This window comes from Camelina sativa, chromosome 17 (genome assembly GCF_030686135.1).
Source record: "Camelina sativa cultivar CO46 ecotype springtype chromosome 17, ASM3068613v1".
In the NCBI taxonomy this organism is placed as follows: domain Eukaryota; kingdom Viridiplantae; phylum Streptophyta; class Magnoliopsida; order Brassicales; family Brassicaceae; genus Camelina; species Camelina sativa.
The window spans coordinates 13,129,326-13,149,352 of NC_141896.1; the positions used below are offsets into that span (position 1 = coordinate 13,129,326).

Here is a 20,027-nt window from a genome sequence, read left to right on the forward strand (position 1 = left end):
CATGCAATATCAAACAATAGACATATCCAATCACATAGTTTCCAAACCTATACAAGCAATTCATGAAGAACATGCTTAGAAAATAATCATTATGTTTTCGCGATTACCACCCTCACCTTTGCCACTTAGATGATGGAGATCATTTCTCCTTTTCCTTTTAATGTCAGACCCAAGATTCATGAACACTCCTACAAAGCAGCAGCTCCATCCAACCTCGTTTGCCAACCAAACATTACAATGTCACCATTTATTTCCATACAAATATGCCTCTGGAACACACAGGTAAAACTTTAACTAACCGTTAAAATCACAATCCCACCGTTGAATATTTAGTTCGTAGTACCGTCGGGTAAGTTTTGGACCACCAACCGCTGTTCCAAGGAACCAACCTCGAATCTGATTTCTAGAGTTGCAGGTACGGACTGTTTCAGATATTTCTTGCGCATGAAGCAACCCACATAACTTCTTGAATATAACTCCGATCAGACTTCCGTCAGTTTCTACGAGCTCATGGTTTGATGGTGATCACGCCGGTGTTTTTAGATTCGTAAACCGATGTCACCTCCGGCACCAACGAGCCTCCAAAGATGTCTCTCCAAACTGATCTTATTTCCTTCTTACTCTATCTTGTTCTTCTCTTCTCCACCTCTGATTTACTCCGGCTTTGCTCCTCCACCACCACCGAGGATTTCCACAGCTATTTCATGACTACACAAAACCACCAGTTGTTTCCACTACCGCCGCAACGTCTCGTTCTTCCCTCTCCTTCACGACTACCGCTCTCTCCTCTTCTCCCCTTCTCTCCCTTTTCTATCTCTTCTTCCACTTCCATCTCCCGGCTCCATATTGTCTTCTTCTCTTTCATGTCCTCTCTTCTCTTTCCAACTCTCTCACATCGTAGGCTCTTAGGGTTTTTTTTTTCTTTTACGAGCGACACCTCTTAATTGACGAAGATATAGATATACGTACATACAAACTCACAAAACCCTTTGTTGATTTTGAGATTTTTCTCCAATTGGGCCGTTAATGGACTGAAATTCAAAGAGGCCAACACCTATAGAATATGGGGATGTTACAACAACACCAGACCCACAACTCGCAACGATGCAAACTACAAACAAAATACTAAAAACGAGAAAAACAACAAAATAGTTCTAATGAGTAATGACCAAGATCCAAGAAAATGAAAACCAAGTTTCAAATGACCACCAAAACAGTCATGAATCAAACATAAAGAGTAAAAAAGACACACACATTAGGCTGAGATAAGAGAAAAATAAAAACCAAGTCGTATCTGGACCAAAGCTTTGCCATTACCATTAAGTCGAGATTGCCGAGTCATGTTATCCAAAGCAACCAAAAGCTTCAATATGTGAAAAACTCCAATCTCTATATAGTTTGAATAACAAAACTTAACAACATTTTAATACAACAAATAAAACATTAAAGAGAATAAGAATCTTTTACTTTTTTCAAGAGTATTGCGCAGTTCAACTTTAGCAATTAGTGTTGAATGGTGACTACTCAATTTTCGGTGAAATGAAGATCATCCTTCAGCCATTATTTTGTGCACTCCAAAACCTCTATCATATAGTGAGTCAAACAACCCTTATATGGATATAGTCTCCGCCACTAGTGTTAAAAGCACTCTCGGATGCAACAAATGATACTTGCTTAGCCAAGAAATCCTTAGCTATCTCTGATAAGATTGAGAAATTTCCACTGTTAACCTTCCACCTTGAAAACACCATGATTTTTTGGACACATTAGAACATATACTCTTAAAACTTTACTACCAAAATTTGATTTACGTTTTTTCAAAAACCCTCCAAATTGCCAATTTTTACTGTTTTACTATCTCTGAAAACCGTAAATCAATCATACGATTGACCTATATTGGTAATTGGGGATATACTATATAACATATATATTTTTCCATTTGTAGTCTCTAAGCTCCTAAAACTTACTAGTTTTGTCTCTCCATACAGATCCTTGAATTTAAATCAATTTAAAGGAACAATTCCGGCGTCAGTTGGACTGTTATCAAATTTATATTGGTTTGATATAGCTGACAATCAGATTGGAGGAAACATTCCAATTTCTAATGGGACTTCACCTGGACTTGACATGCTTCTTGTTTTTTTTGAATGAATGTAAAATTATATTCAACCCAAAAAATCTTTGTTACAATAAATGCTTCATTAGTTTAGAAGAGTTTAAAAGAAAAGCTAAAAAAAAAATTTGAGCTTAGGTGAGGATAGGGGACTGAGCATAAGCTCGTGTGGAGAACCAAAGTTGTAAACCTTCATCATAGCGGTGATCCATGATTGAGCTGAGTCTATTGCGGATGTTTTTGTCGATGAGTTTGATGATTCTTGCTTGTGGGGAGGGGGGTTCGCCATGTCGCCGAGCATTCCTCTCGCGCCACAAGTGATAGAGGGTTGCTTGGAATACATATTTGAGCAGAAAGCGTTGAATGAAGCTGAAGGATATCGAGGTGAGCAGCGGTAGCAGACAGTTCCAATCCGTGGAGTACTGAGACAAGAGTAGAGGTTGCATCAGATCATTCCAGATGGCAGCAGCGTACGGACAAGTGAAAAACAAGTGGTCTCTGGTTTCTTCCGTAGCAGAGCAGAGAACACAGTTCGTCTGTTGTCCCGAGGACCAGTTTTTGATGCGATCCCCAGTGGATAGGCGGTTATGAATTGCAAGCCAGTGGAAAAAAGAGTACTTGGGTGTGGAGTAAGGGTACCAAACCCCACTGTACCAATCTACCCGTGGCTGTGGGTGACAAATATTGTGCCAAGTGTGTCGAGTGGAGAATTTTTTGGAAAAACGGCCACCCTGAGTTTTCCATAATGGAACATCAGCACCAGTTTGTATCCTAGTGGGACGTTGTTGAACAGCCCGAATCGCACCCTCAATGTCATTCAACACTGCTACCCGATGATGTCGGTTTCTATGTGTGAGCAGAGCATCTTGGACAGTTGCTTCCTGTGATATTCCCAGGTCGATGAAGCCTCTTGGACCCAAAAGATCAATGAATCGACCCATAGGCGACCAAACATCATACCAGAATGATGTTGAGGCACCACTGTTAACCTCTACCCTGTACATTGTCTTACCCACTTCACGGTATTTGAGAAGTTTCTTCCACATCCAGGATCCCACAGTAGAGCCAGTCTTCACCTACCATAATGAGCCCTTCGGTAGTAAATATGTCCAGAGCCAACTAACCCACAGAGAAGGTTGTCTCGAGAGGACTCTCCAGAGTAATTTGAGACAACTCACCTTATTAGCATCAACCAGAGATTTCAGACCCAAACCACCCTCTTGTCGGTTTACAAATTTCTCGCCAAGATATCTTTGCTTTGTTGGGGTTAAGGTCCGGACCAGACCACAAGAAAGCAGCACAAAGTTTTTCAATCTCCCTAAGACACCCTGCAGGTAGGCGATATGCTGACATCCAAAAATTAGTGATACTCATAAGAACAGAGGAGATGAGAGTGAGTCGACCAGCATAAGATAATGAACGAGCCGTCCATGAACTAATCTTCAGTCTTATTTTGTCTAAAAGCGGTGCATAATCAGTTGCTGTCATTCGCTTTGTTAAGAGTGGGAGACCTAAATATCTGACCGGTAAGGAGCCAGTGGCGAAGGGGAAAGTAGCAGAGATTTGATCACGCTGGTGGTCTGCCAAACCTGCCATGTATAGGGTCGATTTTTCGAGACTGATCCGTAAACCCGACCGTCCTGCAAACTCCTGAAACAGCTCAATGATTCCTTCTATGGACCTTTGTTGACCGTCCACAAAGACCATCAAGTCGTCAGCAAAACAGAGATGCGTGAGACCAATATTCTTACACTTAGGATGGTATCCAATGCGTTGCGTTGCGGCTGCTCGGTCTATCATGTGGGATAAAACGTTCATACAAATAACGAAGAGATAAGGAGAAAGGGCACAACCTTGCCTTAACCCTCGAGAACTGTTGAAAAACCCAGCCAACTCTCCATTCACTTGGACAGAGAAAGTGGCAGTCGATATACATAAACGGATCCAGTGAATAAACTGAGCTGGGAAGTGCAGAGCCTCAAGAGTGTTCAACAAGAAATCCCATTGTACTGAATCAAATGCTTTTGAAATATCAATTTTCATCGCACATCGAGGAGACACAGACTCCATATGGTAATCCTTGACAACCTCTGTAGCTAGCAGCACATTCTCCATTAACAAACGCTCCTTAACAAATGCAGACTGATTTTGGGCAATGAATCTCGGTAAGAGGCATTTGAGTCGGTTAGCCAGAATTTTGGATATTACCTTATACAGCACATTGCAACAGGAAATTGGCCTGTAGTCTTTCATGTCAGTAGCCTCGTCCTTTTTTGGAATGAGAGCAAGAATAGTGGTGTTCAAACCCTTGGGAAGAAAACCTTTTATGAAAAAAGACTGAATAGCCGCAACAACATCATTACCTATAATGGACCAAGAAGCCTTGAAGAATTCACTGGTATAACCGTCAGGACCTGGAGATTTGTTATTTGGCATCGCAAATAGTATCTGCTGAATTTCATCAGAAGTTACTTGCTTTGTAAGCATATCACGATCTGCATCCTGACAGCGGAAAGGTAACAGATCCTGGAGCTCCGCTACTGACATTCCAACAAAATCACTCGGCTGCTGGTTCAGGAAATCCTTAAAAAACCTCTCTGCCTCAGCTTTGAGTTCAGTACTAGTTCGCAAAATCTCCCCGTTAGGTCCTCGAAGCTCACGGATTGAATTCTGCATTTTCCGAATAGTCACCACTTTATGAAAATAAGCATTGTTCATGTCCCCCACGTTTAGCCAATGGAGCTTAGCTTTTTGTTTGAGGTAGCCTTCCTCGAGCTCAGCAAGATGGTGCCACAAGGTATAGGCAGTAGCCTCATCCTCCAGCGCCTGCTGTGTCGGATTCGTTAAAGTTGCAGTTTGTTTCGCACATAGAGTGTCATGAGCCTCACGTGTCCTTTTGGATAAGTCACCAAGGTGTTCCTTGCCCAAAGAACGTAAACTTGGTTTCAAATCTTTAAGCTTCTTTGTGAGGCGATGTAAGGCAGAGGTGGACGGAAACAACGGCGTTGTGGCACTCCAATGAGTCTCAACCACCTCCTGAAACTTAGGGAGTTTGGATAGAACATTAGCAAATTTAAACGGCCTACGACCACCCGTTGCTTCAGCCTCAAAAATCACTCGACACCGGACATGATCAGAGCAACCACCAGCCTCAAACACACTGTAAGAGTGCGGAAACCGATCTCCCCAATGTTCATTCACCATAACTCGATCAAGTTTCTTGCAAATAAGACCCTCATCTCGCTTGTTACACCAAGTGTAGAGGGGACCGTGATGGCCTAGATCTGTCAGTGAACAGTGGCGTACCACATCTTGAAACTCACGCATTCCCAATGTGCTAAACTGCCGCGTATCATGATAGGAATGTTCCCCACTTTCCAAGATCTCGTTAAAATCACCGCAAATCATCCATGGTTTATTTGTAAACAATGGAGAATCATGGTGACACCGAAGCTCGTCCCAGAGAGCCCTCCTTTCCTCTGGAGTATTCAAAGCATAAACAAAAGAACAGAAGAACTCCTCTGTTCCACCTTCTAAAAGAACTGAACAGGTGACCACTTGACTACTTTTGAAAACAAGGGTGAGCCGTACCGTGTCTCTCCAGACCACCCAGATACGACCCAGCGGATGTGATTCATAGTTGGTTAAGGTTGACCAACCCTGAAAAACCGAAGAAATTATCTTTGTTGCTCTATTATCCTTAACTCTCGTTTCCAATAGGCAACCAAACTGCATTGAACTATTATTTACCCAACTACGTATAACGGAATGTTTTGAAGTTTTATTGAGACCACGAACATTCCAGGAGAAGCTCGTCATTTAAGGCTTTCGAGTAGTACCCTTTTTTGTCAAAACACTCGGAATCCGGGTATTAAGAGCAGGGTCTGAAATCACCTTATGCTGAGACTTAGAGAGTCGTGGAAGAGATTGACGAGTGCCTTGAGATTCTACAGTCTTCGGATTATCAGAGACAGCAGAGGTTCCCGCAGATGTCGACTCAGTAACAATTTCACCTTCTTCCTCCCCCTCCTCTGTTTCTCCAGTGTCCTCCTCCATCAGTACTGCAAACCGAGATGGAGAAACTATCAGATCAGTTTGTTCCTGTGTAGAAACCCTTGAACGGCTAATATTTGTAGGTGACACTTCCTGCCAAGCTACTTCTGTATTGGTCTGATCATTAGGTAAGTGCACCACATCAGCTGCAGGGGCCTGCAAAACAGGAACTGCTACATTTGTTGGCAACACAGAGGGAACCACAGCCGTAACAGGCAGAACAGGGATTACTGGTGGAGCGACTGATGGTTCAGGAACCGAGGTTCCCACTGCAACTTTGGTTTGTAAACAAACATCTACCAAATGTCCCCACTTAGAACATGTGGAGCAGCGTGGCGGTAACCAGGGATACTTGTATTCAACCACCGCATCAAGACCTTTAGCCGACTGAAACCGAAACGAGGTAGGTAATTCCTTTGTCAAATCGACCTCCACAAACACCTTAGCCTCTTCAAAACTTTTACATAATTCGGTTTCCTGATGCAGACGCTTTGGCACCCCCACAGGACTGGAGAGAAAGCTAATACCTTCCCACGAAAACATTGTGTGGGGTACGTTTTTCAAAGTAACCCACATAGGCAGAGTCCGAATCTCAGGCTGAGCATCCTCAATCACCGGAGACCATTTAGAAACAAGCATAGGCATATTGGCAATGTTCCACATCCCACGACGTAGAACCCTAGACCGTACCGAGCTGTCTTTGATTCTGAATTTAATGGTATTGGCGTTAACCTCGTACGCATCGATCTTAACTTTTTTATCTCTCAGCGGCCAAGTCTTGTTTACGATAATATGAACTTTGGCAATGTGAGGAGCAGTAGAGGGGAATCTCCCAATGATCAAGTCATCCCACAGAGGGGTCGATCCATCCAGGATCTCGTCAGGCACTTGAACAACATGGTCACCGTTCACAACAGAGACATTGAAATCATGTTGCTTCAGATATGGTCGATTAGTAACAATATCAGAGTACGAAAGCTGTGGAGAAGGTGGAGAAGAGGTTGCGGCTGGAGGCAAATCCTCCGGAACCGACATGACGGAGGGACTGGCGGCCGTAGCCACCAAGCACGGTGGAGTGAGCCTTACGCAAGGAAAACCCTAAATCGCCTTTAGGATCGCCTTTAGGATCGCCTTGACATGCTTCTTGAAACTAAGCATTTGTATATATATACTCCTCAAATCTTTTTATTACATTTTACACACTCACTCTTTCTATTTCCTAAATAATGAAATTGTCCTTCACTTCTTTTGGCAGTCATTTCGGAAAAAACAAGCTTTCAGGTGAAATCCCCGAAAAACTCTTCAGCTCTAACATGACTTTGATCCATATGTAAGTCTCACTAATAGTACATATGAAACCTGATAGTTTGCAAAATATTGGGCCGATATACAATGGGCCTCGATGTTTTACCGATATATAGTTACCGACTTGTATAGAGTTGTTGCTTGGTCAGCACTCTTTAGGTTAGGGTTTATCTATGTTGTATATACTAGGTTAGACCCGCGCGATGCTGCGAGATGTTATTCTATATATTTTGAAATACATTTGATATTTATTGTATGATTTAAAATTTTTTGAAATTATATTAATCATGAAAATTATGGTTTACACCATGCTAAGATATAGAAATGAACCGAAAAAAACCTACAATGGTTTGTAACTCCATAGTATTCGTTATTACAATCATTTACTCGTATAATTGGCTTAACTCTACTATATGCTATGTTTTTTTCTCCTATTATTATTGGAGATATATTAGTGTAGTGTTATTTTTGGTAGTTTACAAATTTAATCATCTAAGTGTATATAGTTTGTGTTTTTGTTATGTTATTATTTGTTTGTCTCCTTTTGTAAATTACCTATTCTTTTTTATAACAAGTCCACATATGTCAAAGTAAATAGACATATTTTTACTTTAGTTTGGTTTTGTGTTATTATTTAAATATTATACTTATGTTAAACTGTATACAACATTTTATAAGGATTATGTTAATTGTCAAAGTTATTTTAAAAGTTATAGATGATTTAGTTTTCTTAAATTAAAACATTTGGTTTTCGATCTTAAACATTGTTTAATTTGTCACTGGTGTTATTATATGTAAATCTCGAGAGGCAAGGAACCTTTGTTATTACACGCCAAAATTCAAACACTGCAATCATCACTGTGAAAAGGAATCACATAGTAAATGCATAAGCAATAAGATAGACATATGAGAATTTTTGTTTGATAATATGTAACTAATTTACTCTAGTTTATGTATGCTTCAGAAAGAGAGTTTATCCTCCAATCACGCTTGAGAGATTACTCTAGTTTGGTTTATATCCCTTATATGTATAAGTTTTCTCACAGAAACAAAAAAATACTGACATGTTGCGCTAACAAAGCTCGAGAAATGATTTTTTTATTTGTCCTCAGTTTTTAATAGTATTTCTATGTACATACCACTGTATAGTTTTTTTCTAAAATGACACCCCAAATTTAATTCTTTTATTTTTTATAACTTAATTGTATCACTTACTTACATTTCCATAAAATTTTAAGACCTTTTGATTCATATGGTGAGATAATATAAAATTTATATTATAATAATTTCCATAAGTTAAATCTTAATTATTATACAAGAATTTTATATATTCAAATAAAACTAAAATATATATATACTACACAAATAAATTTTAGATTGCAAATAATAATTTTACCAATAAATATTATAGATTTTGTATATATAAATTACAGTAAAATTATTTATTAACTATTTTATTCTGCACATAGTGCGGATTGTTATTTAGAATAAAATAAACTGCCAAAATGATGTTAGATTACAAATAATATGTAATCAAGATGTTTAAAGAACCTTGTGTCCCTTAATCGTCACCTTCCTCGGTTGCCATACCATACTAAGGTTAATTTGGATTCTTTTACTGTTTTTCTTGGACACTATTGTAATTGGGCTGGACCCATAACAGAAATCAGAAGGAATGATGTGGAATAGAGAAAGATTATTATTGGACAAAAATATTAAGCTGTATTAATCCTTATAATTTGATTAGCTAACTGTTTTAACTGATGTGTCAACTCCTCCTTCAACTAAAAAGCTGAGGTGTCAACACTGGAGAGAAACACATTCAGTTTTTATTGTATTGATACTTTGTACAATCACCGATGAATAGGCACACAAACATTCTATTCTTCTTTACATGGTATCAGATCAGCGATCTCTCTAAAGATCTGAGCTTCTGATTTTCTTTATTTTCCTAGTTTCTTTTATTTTGTTCCTTGTGTATTTCTCTTGTTCGGTGAGATGGGAGAAGATGATAAGAAGGCTGTTGCGACCAGTGGGTATGGGGAGAAAGCGGTTGCTGTAACTCCCTACTCGGTGTTCGCGTCTGACAATCCAGGGGCGATGATCACATCGGTGCAGCTGAAAGGTGATAACTACAACGAGTGGGCTACGGAGATGTTAAACGCACTTCAAGCCAAGAGGAAGAGTGGTTTCATTGATGGGTCTTTGCCGAAACCACCTGAAGGACATGTCGATTTGGAGTCTTGGCTTAGTGTGAACTCAATGATTGTTGGGTGGCTGCAAACGTCGATCGAGCCGTGTGTTAGATCAACCGTGACGTTTATCACCGATGCTCACAAGTTGTGGGATAATTTGAGAGAACGATTCTCAGTTGGGAATAAAGTTCGTGTGCATCAACTAATGGCTAAGTTAGCATCATGTAGACAAGATGTCCAAGCGGTGATTGACTACTATGGTCGACTTGCTAAGATGTGGGAAGAGCTGCAAACGTATTGGCCACCACCGGCTTGTACGTGTTCTGCGGTAGCAACGTATGAAAAGGAGAGAAAACATGAAAGAGTTCATCAGTTCGTGATGGGTCTCGACGAGTTGAGGTTCGGACATGTGGTGACTGCAATTATTGAGGCAGACGTGTTGCCTGATCTCGGGAAAGTGTACAACAAGGTGATCAGAGAAGAAGATAGGCTGAATTCAGCAAAAGTACGTGAACAAGAACATGAAGCAGTTGGATTTGTAGCTCGTCGTGAACAAGGGAGTGGTGAAGCAAATGGAGCTCGACGTGATTCTTGTGAAGAAGGTAGTTTTGGTGGAAACAGAGGACGTGATCGGCTCTGTTCCAACTGCGATAGAGCTGGTCATAAGAAGAACTCATGTTGGCAGATTGTGGGATATCCAGAGTGGTTCTCCGAGAGAAACAGTAGAGGAGGACGTGGTTCAAACAGAGGCGATGGTCGTGGTGGTTTTTCTGGTGGCAGAGGAAGAGGACAAGTTAATGTTGCTTATGCAACAAGTGCAAATCCAAACGTTGGAGGACCTTCCGACCTCACCCCAGAGCAAATGTTACATGCGCTGTCTCAAATGTTGAAAGAAAAATCAAGCGGTGGTGGTGACAAGTTAATTGGTAAGATATGTGAAGATGTGATTCTTGAAACAGGAGCTTCACATCACATGACGGGAAATTTGTCGGTCCTTTCAAATCTCAAAGATAGTTCACCTTACACGATTGGTTTTGCAGATGGGAGTACGACATCGTCACGACAAACGGGTGTGTTTCGTTTGTCGGATCGTATTAGTTTATACGATGTTTTATATGTGCCAGATTTAAATTGCTCTTTAGTCTCGATGTCAAAGCTTTTGAGAGATTCTAATTGTTTTGCGTTTCTCACCGACGCGGTGTGTGTTTTACAGGACCGGTTTTCGAGGACGCTGATTGGAGCCAGGAAAGAACGTGATGGAGTTTATTATTTTGCGGATGACAAAGCTGCTCGAGTAAACAAGGCAGTTCGGAAGGTTGATGAACAGTTGTGGCATCAGCGGTTAGGTCATCCCTCATTTTCAGTATTAGCTACTATGCCTTTGTTTTCTGGTGTTTCTGTTTCTGCTAGTCCAAGTCCGTGTGACACATGTTTTTGGGCTAAGCAAACTAGAGATTCATTTTCGGAGAGTATTAATAAAACAACCGACTGTTTTTCTTTAATCCACGTTGATGTTTGGGGTCCATATCGTATTAAAGCTTCTAACAGAGCATCGTATTTTTTGACAATTTTGGATGATTTTTCTCGTACTGTGTGGACGTATTTGTTGTTAGAAAAATCAGAAGTTAAAACTGTTCTTCAAAATTTTTGTGCTTATTCGGAGAAACAATTTGGCAAGGCAGTTAAAATGGTTCGAAGTGATAATGGAAGAGAATTTCTCTGTTTATCGGCCTTCTTTCGGGAAAAAGGTATTGTCCATCAAACAACTTGTGTGGGAACCCCGCAGTAAAATGGTAGAGTGGAAAGAAAGCACCGTCATCTTTTGAATGTGGCAAGGTCGTTGTTGTTTCAAGCCAATATGCCTACAAAATTTTGGGGAGAAGCTGTATTGACTGCAGCACACATCACCAACAAAACTTCTCCATCACAAATGTCCTCATGAGGTGTTGTTTGGAACAGAGCCTTCGTATGATGAACTGCGGGTGTTTGGGTCTTTGTGCTATGCTCACAAACAGATACGGGACAAGGACAAATATGTCTCCCGTAGTAGAAAGTGCGTCTTTGTTGGTTACCCATATGGTAAGAAAGGATGACATCTGTACGACTTGGACACAAATGATTTTTTTGTTTCTCGTGACGTGATATTCATGGAAACTGAATTTCCTTTCTCCTCTCAGTCAGACTCCGAAGCTTCTAGTCGTGTCGTTGAAAATTGTGACTTTTATTGGCTCCTTGACGTATCGGGAAATATTGGAAACAGGGGGAGTGTCGTTGTTTCTTCCAATGAGGAGGACTTACCCGCTAACATTGTTGCGACAGCAGAAAGGGAAGTTAGTCCTGCTGTTCTTGATGATGCGATTCTAGAAGTTGGACCAATTGTGTCACCTACACCATCTCCTACTCGTGTTGTGGCTGATACCGTTGATAGTGGTACTGTTGTGGTTCCACCCGAACCGGAATTGGGACAGGGTAAGCGTACGAAAATACCATATGTTCGTTTGCAAGATTACATGTTGTATAATGCTGTGGCAAGCACTCCATCTGATCACGTTCTTCCCGATCACTCCATCAGCAACTCTCTCGACACGGTCCAAGGTACTTCACTATATCCTCTCACAGATTTTATCACTGATGCATGTTTCTCGACTCGGCACAAAGCTTTTCTTGCAGCTGTGACTGCATCGGTGGAACCACAAAGTTATAAAGAGGCTATTAAAGACAAACGTTGGACAAATGCTATGGGTAAAGAAGTTGGTGCCCTTGAGGAAACCAACACGTTTAGTTACGTTGATTTACCTTCGGAAAAGTTGCTCTTGACACAATGTGGGTGTATAAAATCAAGTATCACTCTGATGGAAGTATAGAGCGGTATAAGGCGCGTCTTGTGGTGTTAGGAAATTGGCAGGTTGAAGGTCAAGATTTTGCTGAAACATTTGCACCGGTGGCAAAAATGACAACCGTACGGAGTTTGTTACGTATTGTAGCTGCCAATAATTGGGAAGTGCATCAAATGGACGTCCATAACGCTTTCCTCCACGGGGATCTTCATGAAGAAGTGTATATCAAGCTTCCGCAAGGTTTTACACATCCTGAACCAAATAAAGTGTGTCGTCTTCATAAATCACTTTACGGGCTCCGGCAAGCACCTTGTTGTTGGTATGAAAAACTTTCGACAGCCCTTACTAAAGCCGGATTTGTTCAGTCCTACTCTGATTACTCTTTATTTACTTACACTCGTGGACGTGTGGAGATTCATGTTTTAGTTTACGTTGATGACCTTATTGTTTGTGGAAATGATAGTGAAGCAATCCGCAAATTTAAGTCATATCTAGCCGAGTGTTTCCATATGAAAGATTTGGGCAAGCTTAAATATTGTTGGGTATTGAAATAGCTCGTAATGAGGAATGTTTTATGCTGACACAGAGAAAATATGCTTTGGATATAGTTCGTGAAACTGGTCTCCTTGGTTCCCGACCGGCTGATACACCAATGGAGCAGAATCATCATTTAGTTTCGGATACGAGTCCTCTCATTCCTGAGCCAGCTTCTTATCGAAGGCTAGTAGGACGGCTTATTTATTTGGCTAATACTCGTCCTGATATATCATACTCTGTTCACATCTTGTCGCAGTTCATGCAAAAGCCACGTGAAAGGCATATGGCGGCGGCGTTACGAGTCGTAACATATCTTAAAGGAACAGCGGGACAAGGTATCTTGCTCAATTCTCGGTCTGATTTACAACTCTCAGTTTATTGCGAGGCCGATTGGGGTAAGTGTCCATTGTCACGGAGGTCTTTAACAGCCTATGTTGCGTTGCTTGGTGGGTCTCTGATATCTTGGAAGACTAAGAAACAAAAGGTGGTGTCGCATTCTTTTTGTGAAGCTGAGTATCGTGCTATGTCTACTGCTACACGTGAGATATTGTGGTTACGACAACTCTTTACCGATTTGGGTTTTCCACCAACGACACCGGCTCGGCTGTTTTGTGATAGTAAGTCTGCACTGTATATTGCCGCGAATCCCGTGTTTCATGAAAGAACGAAGCATATAGAGATTGATTGTATCGGGTACGTGATGCCATTAAAGGAGGAATTCTCACTACAGCACATGTTGGTACTAAAGAGCAATTGGCGGATGTTTTAACTAAGGAGTTGGGTAAACCGCAGTTTCTTAATTTGATGTCCAAGATGGGCGTTTGTGACCTACACGCTCCATCTTGAGAGGGAGTATTGAGCCGATATACAATGGGCCTCGATGTTTTACCAATATATAGTTACCGACTTGTATAGTTGTTGCTTGGTCAGCACTCTTTAGGTTAGGGTTTATCTATGTTGTATATATACTTTGTACAATCACCGATGAATAGGAACACAAACATTCTATTCTTCTTTACACAAAAGTTGAGAGTAGTAACTAACAAAGTGATGGCATTGTTGATTGTTTTATCGGTAGGCTATTTGATGGAAACCAATTCACGGGCAAAATCCCGGACAGCCTCAGCCTTGTTAAATCATTGGCAGTGTTGTAAGTGTTAATTGGTTTAGTGTGACATTTAGTTATCTAAATTTTTTTTAGTTATCTCATACGCTCTTTTGTCTTTTCATACGTATAGACGTCTCGACAGAAATAAACTAAGTGGAGATATTCCTTCGAGTCTTAATAATCTGACAAATCTTAACGAATTGTAAGTGAGCAACTAAATCATTTTTTGTATATATTAATGAAAGAAGTAAAATGAGTTTATAGTTTGAATCATTTACAGATACTTGGCCAACAACAGATTAACTGGCAGTCTTCCAAATTTAGCCAGTTATAACAGTCTCTACACATTGTAAGTTTCTCTTTTGCTGCATAATTAACCATCACTACCCTTCTCAAACCCTTATTTTCATTAATCTAGTTACATTAATTATGTGATTGTAATGTCACAGATATGTGAGCAATAATACTCTGGAATTCTCAGTCATTCCATCATGGCTTTCGTCGTTACGCTTCCTATCAACATTGTATGAACATCTCTCTCTCTCTCTCTCTCTCTCTCTCTCTCTCTCTCTCTCTCTATATATATATATATATATATATATATATATACTAGAGGTTATTCCGTGCTACGCACGGATTTATTTTTATTTTTATTATACAATCAAACCCCATATGTTAAATTATTGAAAGAAACTCTTTTTTTTTTTCAAAAAAAGAGTTACCCACAAGCTTAAGTGAGAAAAATAGAAACCTCCTGTTCTTTTAAATTTAACTTGGTACATATATTATTCTTAAGAGATATATCTAATATAAAATTCAACAAATCAATTTCTAAAAACCTAAAATTATTCAATTCTGATGAAAAGATAGGCTAATTGTCGATATTTGACATCATCATCACAAGGAAATTTGAACAATCCATAGCATAAATAATAATTTATCCATACCCAACCCCAACCGACACTCCATTACTAAAAACAAACCTTGATGTATAATTTAATTTATTAGTCTTGTTTAATTTATTAAATAACAAAATGTATAAAAGATTAAAATATCTCTCTGTTTTACAATTAGAATGTGTTGTTTTGGGATGCTACCAATTTGTAATACATGTACGGTGAAATTTGAAATTTGTACTGTCTTTTTTTTATGTGGCATATTTGTCTTTGCTTTGCAGATGAAACGACAAGTGATTTTATTCCCTTTTCCTGCTGGTTTCTCCCAACATCAGAAGTTGCTTTACTTTTGTTGTTGTATTTCCTGTCAACAATAGACCAGTAATGTTAAAACCCCAATCAATGCCTTTATCCCTTGCAAATCTTGGAGAGACTTCAACCTCAGTTTTAAGCTTTGGTTTACATCATCAGTAATTATCTGTTAAAATAACAACGGGAAAAATGTAAAATTGAAAATGTTAAAATTCAAGCGTAAATGGTTTATGATTCCTTGTTTTAATTTTTTCCACATGTGTGTCTCAAGTTCTAAGGGTAAGTGGTGTTGATCGTCTTTGATAGCTGTGACAGACTAACAGTGAAACTCTGGTACATAGAGCCGTGAAATTGTATGTAGACTCTTTGACATTGGAATAGAATATCTTCCCTATAAAGTCTTTGATGAGCTAAGCCACCTTGTTTTCCAATTCATCTAAGTTGGCCTAAGAATAAAAAAGTGACTTGGGTTGGCAATTTTAGTTTAAATAGTACCTTCAAATAGTTAGTACACAAAATAAAAATAAAAAAACATATGAAAAGAACTATGAAACAACGGATGCCACGCTCTGGACTCATTGAAAACAACACACCGGAGTATTCCCACAGCTTCGGATGGAGAGAAAGTGTGACGTGTCAAGGTCAAACCAAAATTTTTCATTTTCAAATTACAGTTAGTGCATGAAATGTAGTGCCACCTATTTCACAATACACAACTTCAACCACTTTTGCTTTACACCAAAAACAAATGTTCCTTAAAAATATCAAGAAGATGTTTTAAGTAATAGTAGTAAAAATAAAATATAAATTGGTCGTATTACCTGGCCTCCATCCTTGTTGTTTGACGTAACTCTCTATTTGTTCAATCATGTACAAATCTTTTGGATCTTAATAAATTTTGCCAACTAAAGTTGATGGGACATTACTTGCCTTGAAATAGTTACTGGGGAAAATATTAAAGACTATAAGATTGTTGTTCATTTTAAAATATTATTGTACGAATATTGGGAAAAACTGATGTGAAAAGTAAGACAAAAACTGATTTAATTGGAAGCAATATATATTACATGTTGGAGAATGGGGGAAAAAATACATAATTAACCAGATGTATATGAAATATAATATCTTTTGCAGAATTGTTGGAGTTAAAAAAATATTGGTTGACGATGTTGCATTCAAATATAAATAGTATGCCCAAAGTGTAAGAAGTTTGGCATGTTTTCAATGGCATGTTTTTCCCAAAGAGAGACATTGCTTTCCCCGAATCAACAGATCTTCGAACTTAGATAGACGAGTTGCATGTCTGAAAGCAAGTAAAAAAATAGTTAAAGAGGAAGTTTTTAATATACAGTAGGTGAGATAGGTGTGGTGTGGATTAGGTAGTTGATTTATATTTTCGTCTAGAAAGAGACATTTAAAGTTGAGTAAGAGATTGTTTCTTGTAAAGTATGGAGCTTCCCAAAAACAATCCTATTTTTACCAGTGGTGATCGTTAGAGAGTAACTCTAGAGTAGAGTAGAGAGCAATTTTTTTAGGTTGTAACATTTTTAAAAGCGTAGTTAGTGTGTGGGGTGGGGGTGTTGATTCCCAGTAGATTGAGGGAGAGAGATTATAATAACAATAATAATAATTAGAAATTGAATTCTATTGGATTATAATTTTACGGAAAATAGATTACTAATATTTAATTGAAAATAAATAAGAAAGTAATTATCAAATGACTTAATTTACTTTGATGGCAATACGTTACATTTTCAAAAGCAGAATGCAAAACTAAAACTAAATTCGAGCTTCAATTTAAATACCGTATGGGAGGAAGAGAAATACAGGGGCTGCATGTTCATATCCTATTTGTTTGTTTGTTAAGGCAAATTTTTTAATTACCAAGGGATTAAGTTGACAATTGTGGCTATATTTAATTAGCAATGGACAAGTGTCAATTATATAAAGCGCCAGATGTCATCGCCTCAAACAAAGTTTAGAAGAAACCTGGGGTGGGGGTGTTGATTCCCGGTAGATTGAGGGAGAGGGATTATAATAATAATAAAAGTAATCAGAAATTGAATTCTATTGGATTATAATTTTTTGAAAATAGATTACTAATATTTAATTGGAAATAAATAACAAAGCAATTATCAAATGACTTAATTTACTTTGATGGCAAGTTGTTACGTTTTCAAAAGCAGAATGCAAAACTAAAACTAAATTCAAGCTTCAATTTAAATATCGTATGAGAGGAAAAGAAACATAGGGGCTGCATGTTCAGATCCCATTTGTTTGTTTGTTAAGGCAAATTTTTTAATTACCAAGGGAATAAGTTGACAATTATTACCATATTTAATTAGCAGTGGACAAGTGTCAACTATATAAAGCGTCAGATGTCATCGCCTCAAACAAAGTTTAGAAGAAACCTTCTCTCATTATATAAGATATATATTTTGTATATCGTAGTAGTTATAAAGAACAAATGGTCTTCTCCTTGACAGAAGGATGGAAGGGATACAACTTGAAGGTCCAATACCAATCTTCCTTTTTAGCCCTACTGAACTACAAACTATGTGAGTAATACCTAAAATTTTGATTGGTAGATCAAGTCGAACTTGTGAAATTTGTAGTAATTGAGATGTTTTAATTTTCTTTTGTTCACTTTTGCAGTAACCTAAAGCGCAATGGTATAAACGAAACATTGGACTTTGGTACCAATTATAGCGAGCAGTTGGAGTTTGTGGATTTGCAAAGTAATGACATAACCCATTATAGACCAACATCTAGTAAACGCATCCAAGTATTGTATGTATATACTGGTTACAAATTTAAAATAACATTTTTTGTAAGCTTTTTAACCAGTTACATATCTCTTTGATAGTCCCACAGATTAGCAAATAATCCGGTGTGCATGGAGTTGGGGAACGAACCGAGTTACTGCTCAATTGTCAAACATAATTCTTCCTTTTCAACTCTCCCATTGAATTGTGCTCCATGTGTTATGAACAAGACAACGAGTCCCACGTGCCAATGTGTGTATCCAATCACAGGAACACTCTTCTTCAGATCTCCTTCATTCTCAGGGTTTTTCAACTCCACCAACTTCATGAATCTTCAGCAGGGAATGGTAGAGTTCTTTAAGAAGTTCGTTTATCCGGTTGAGTCGGTGGCTATCAGAAACATAAGAGAGGATACAACTGATCGTCAGCTTCTAATAGATCTCTTGGTCTTCCCATTGGGAAAAATTAGTTTTAATCAAACAGAAATGGCAATTCTTGGTTTTGCGTTTAGCAACCAGACTTACAAGCCTCCCAAGATATTTGGTCCTTACATTTTTCAAGCCAATCCGTACAGTTACTTCTCGGGTATGATGAAACCGGTCACTCACAATAAAGCAACTATATAATTGTTCCATATAACTCATTTGCATTTCCTTTTTTTTTTCTTAGATGTTGGAGGTGCTTCAGAAGTAGGAAAGTCCAAGTCACTAAGCACCGGTGGTATCGTCGGAATAGTATTCGGTGCTGTTGGGCTGCTGTTGTTAATTGCATTTGGGATATGGATTTCTCCTTGTTGTAAAAAAAGAGAGCAGAAGAACAAAGGAAAGGGAGCAAGTGATCGAATTAATCATCAACAAGTCCGCGTTACAGAGACTGAGACAGAAACCGTTCGGGTAAAATCCCGCATTACAGAGTTATAAGTGTGAATGTAAATGAGTTCTTATGACACATTCAAAAGAAGATATAACATAATCCTTCAAAATAATAAAAAGATAAGATATATATAATATTTGATATATAATGTAAGAGATACGCAATGATACACTATTCAATAGCTCAATATTCTCGTATCATTCTCGTATCATGTCACTTATAGAACATTCTGTTTATAGTTGTATTCTAGGGTATTCCATGTACCAGTATATATAGCTGTGTAAAGTCTTCTGTATAATACAAGATTCATCTTCTACATGGTATCAGAGCAGTACAAGATCTAAAAAAAAAAAAAAAAAAAAAAGAGAAAAAAATTTCAGTCTCCTTTCTTCTCCGTCTTCGCTTTTACTCTGTTTTTTTTTTCCCTTCTTCTCTGTTTCGTCTTTCTCCTTCTATTTTCTCCATGACTAATACTGCTGAGGTCATTGATACCACTCAATCCTATCTTAACATCAATATGAGTAATGTTATTAAGCTCACCTCTCTCAACTACATCACTTGGAGTCTCCAAGTCCACTCTCTGCTCGATGGTTACGATCTAGCCGGGTATATCGATGGATCTACTCCTCCTCCGGCTCCGACGGTGGTCTCCGCTGGTGTCACCTCTCCCAACCCTGACTACACCAAGTGGCGCCGTCAAGACAAGCTGATCTACAGCGGTCTTCTCGGAACTCTCTCTCCCTCCGTTCAACCTCTTGTCACCACCACCAAATCTGCTGCGGAGATGTGGCGTACTGTTGCAGACATCTTCGCCAAACCAAGCAAAGGCCATATTCAGCAGCTGCGTCTTCAACTACAACAATTCTCCAAAGGTGACAAGACCGTCGACGAGTATATGCAAGGGTTAACAACTCGTTTCGACAAACTTGCACTTCTTGGTAAGCCTCTCGATCTTGATGAGCAAATTGAAGCTGTTCTTCGTGGTCTTCCAGACGACTACAAATCCGTTGCTGATCAAGTTGAAGGACGTGAA

At 38.9% G+C, this 20,027-nt stretch overlaps 2 protein-coding genes across 2 annotated transcripts; both read left to right on the forward strand.

The window, feature by feature from the left end:
* Positions 1 to 263: 263 nt before the first annotated feature.
* On the forward strand, positions 264 to 19,041 carry LOC109129921 (leucine-rich repeat receptor protein kinase HPCA1-like). The gene is made up of 12 exons (XM_087496502.1): positions 264 to 282; positions 1,946 to 2,127; positions 7,304 to 7,326; positions 7,422 to 7,496; positions 14,119 to 14,190; positions 14,279 to 14,350; positions 14,429 to 14,497; positions 14,598 to 14,672; positions 17,843 to 17,914; positions 18,012 to 18,146; positions 18,231 to 18,706; positions 18,791 to 19,041. The coding sequence occupies exons 1-12, from the start codon at positions 264 to 266 to the stop codon at positions 19,039 to 19,041; spliced, it is 1,521 nt and encodes a 506-aa protein (XP_087352628.1).
* On the forward strand, positions 9,470 to 10,923 carry LOC147923634 (uncharacterized). Its single transcript, XM_087494949.1, has 2 exons — positions 9,470 to 10,592; positions 10,880 to 10,923. The coding sequence occupies exons 1-2, from the start codon at positions 9,470 to 9,472 to the stop codon at positions 10,921 to 10,923; spliced, it is 1,167 nt and encodes a 388-aa protein (XP_087351075.1).
* Positions 19,042 to 20,027: the final 986 nt, after the last annotated feature.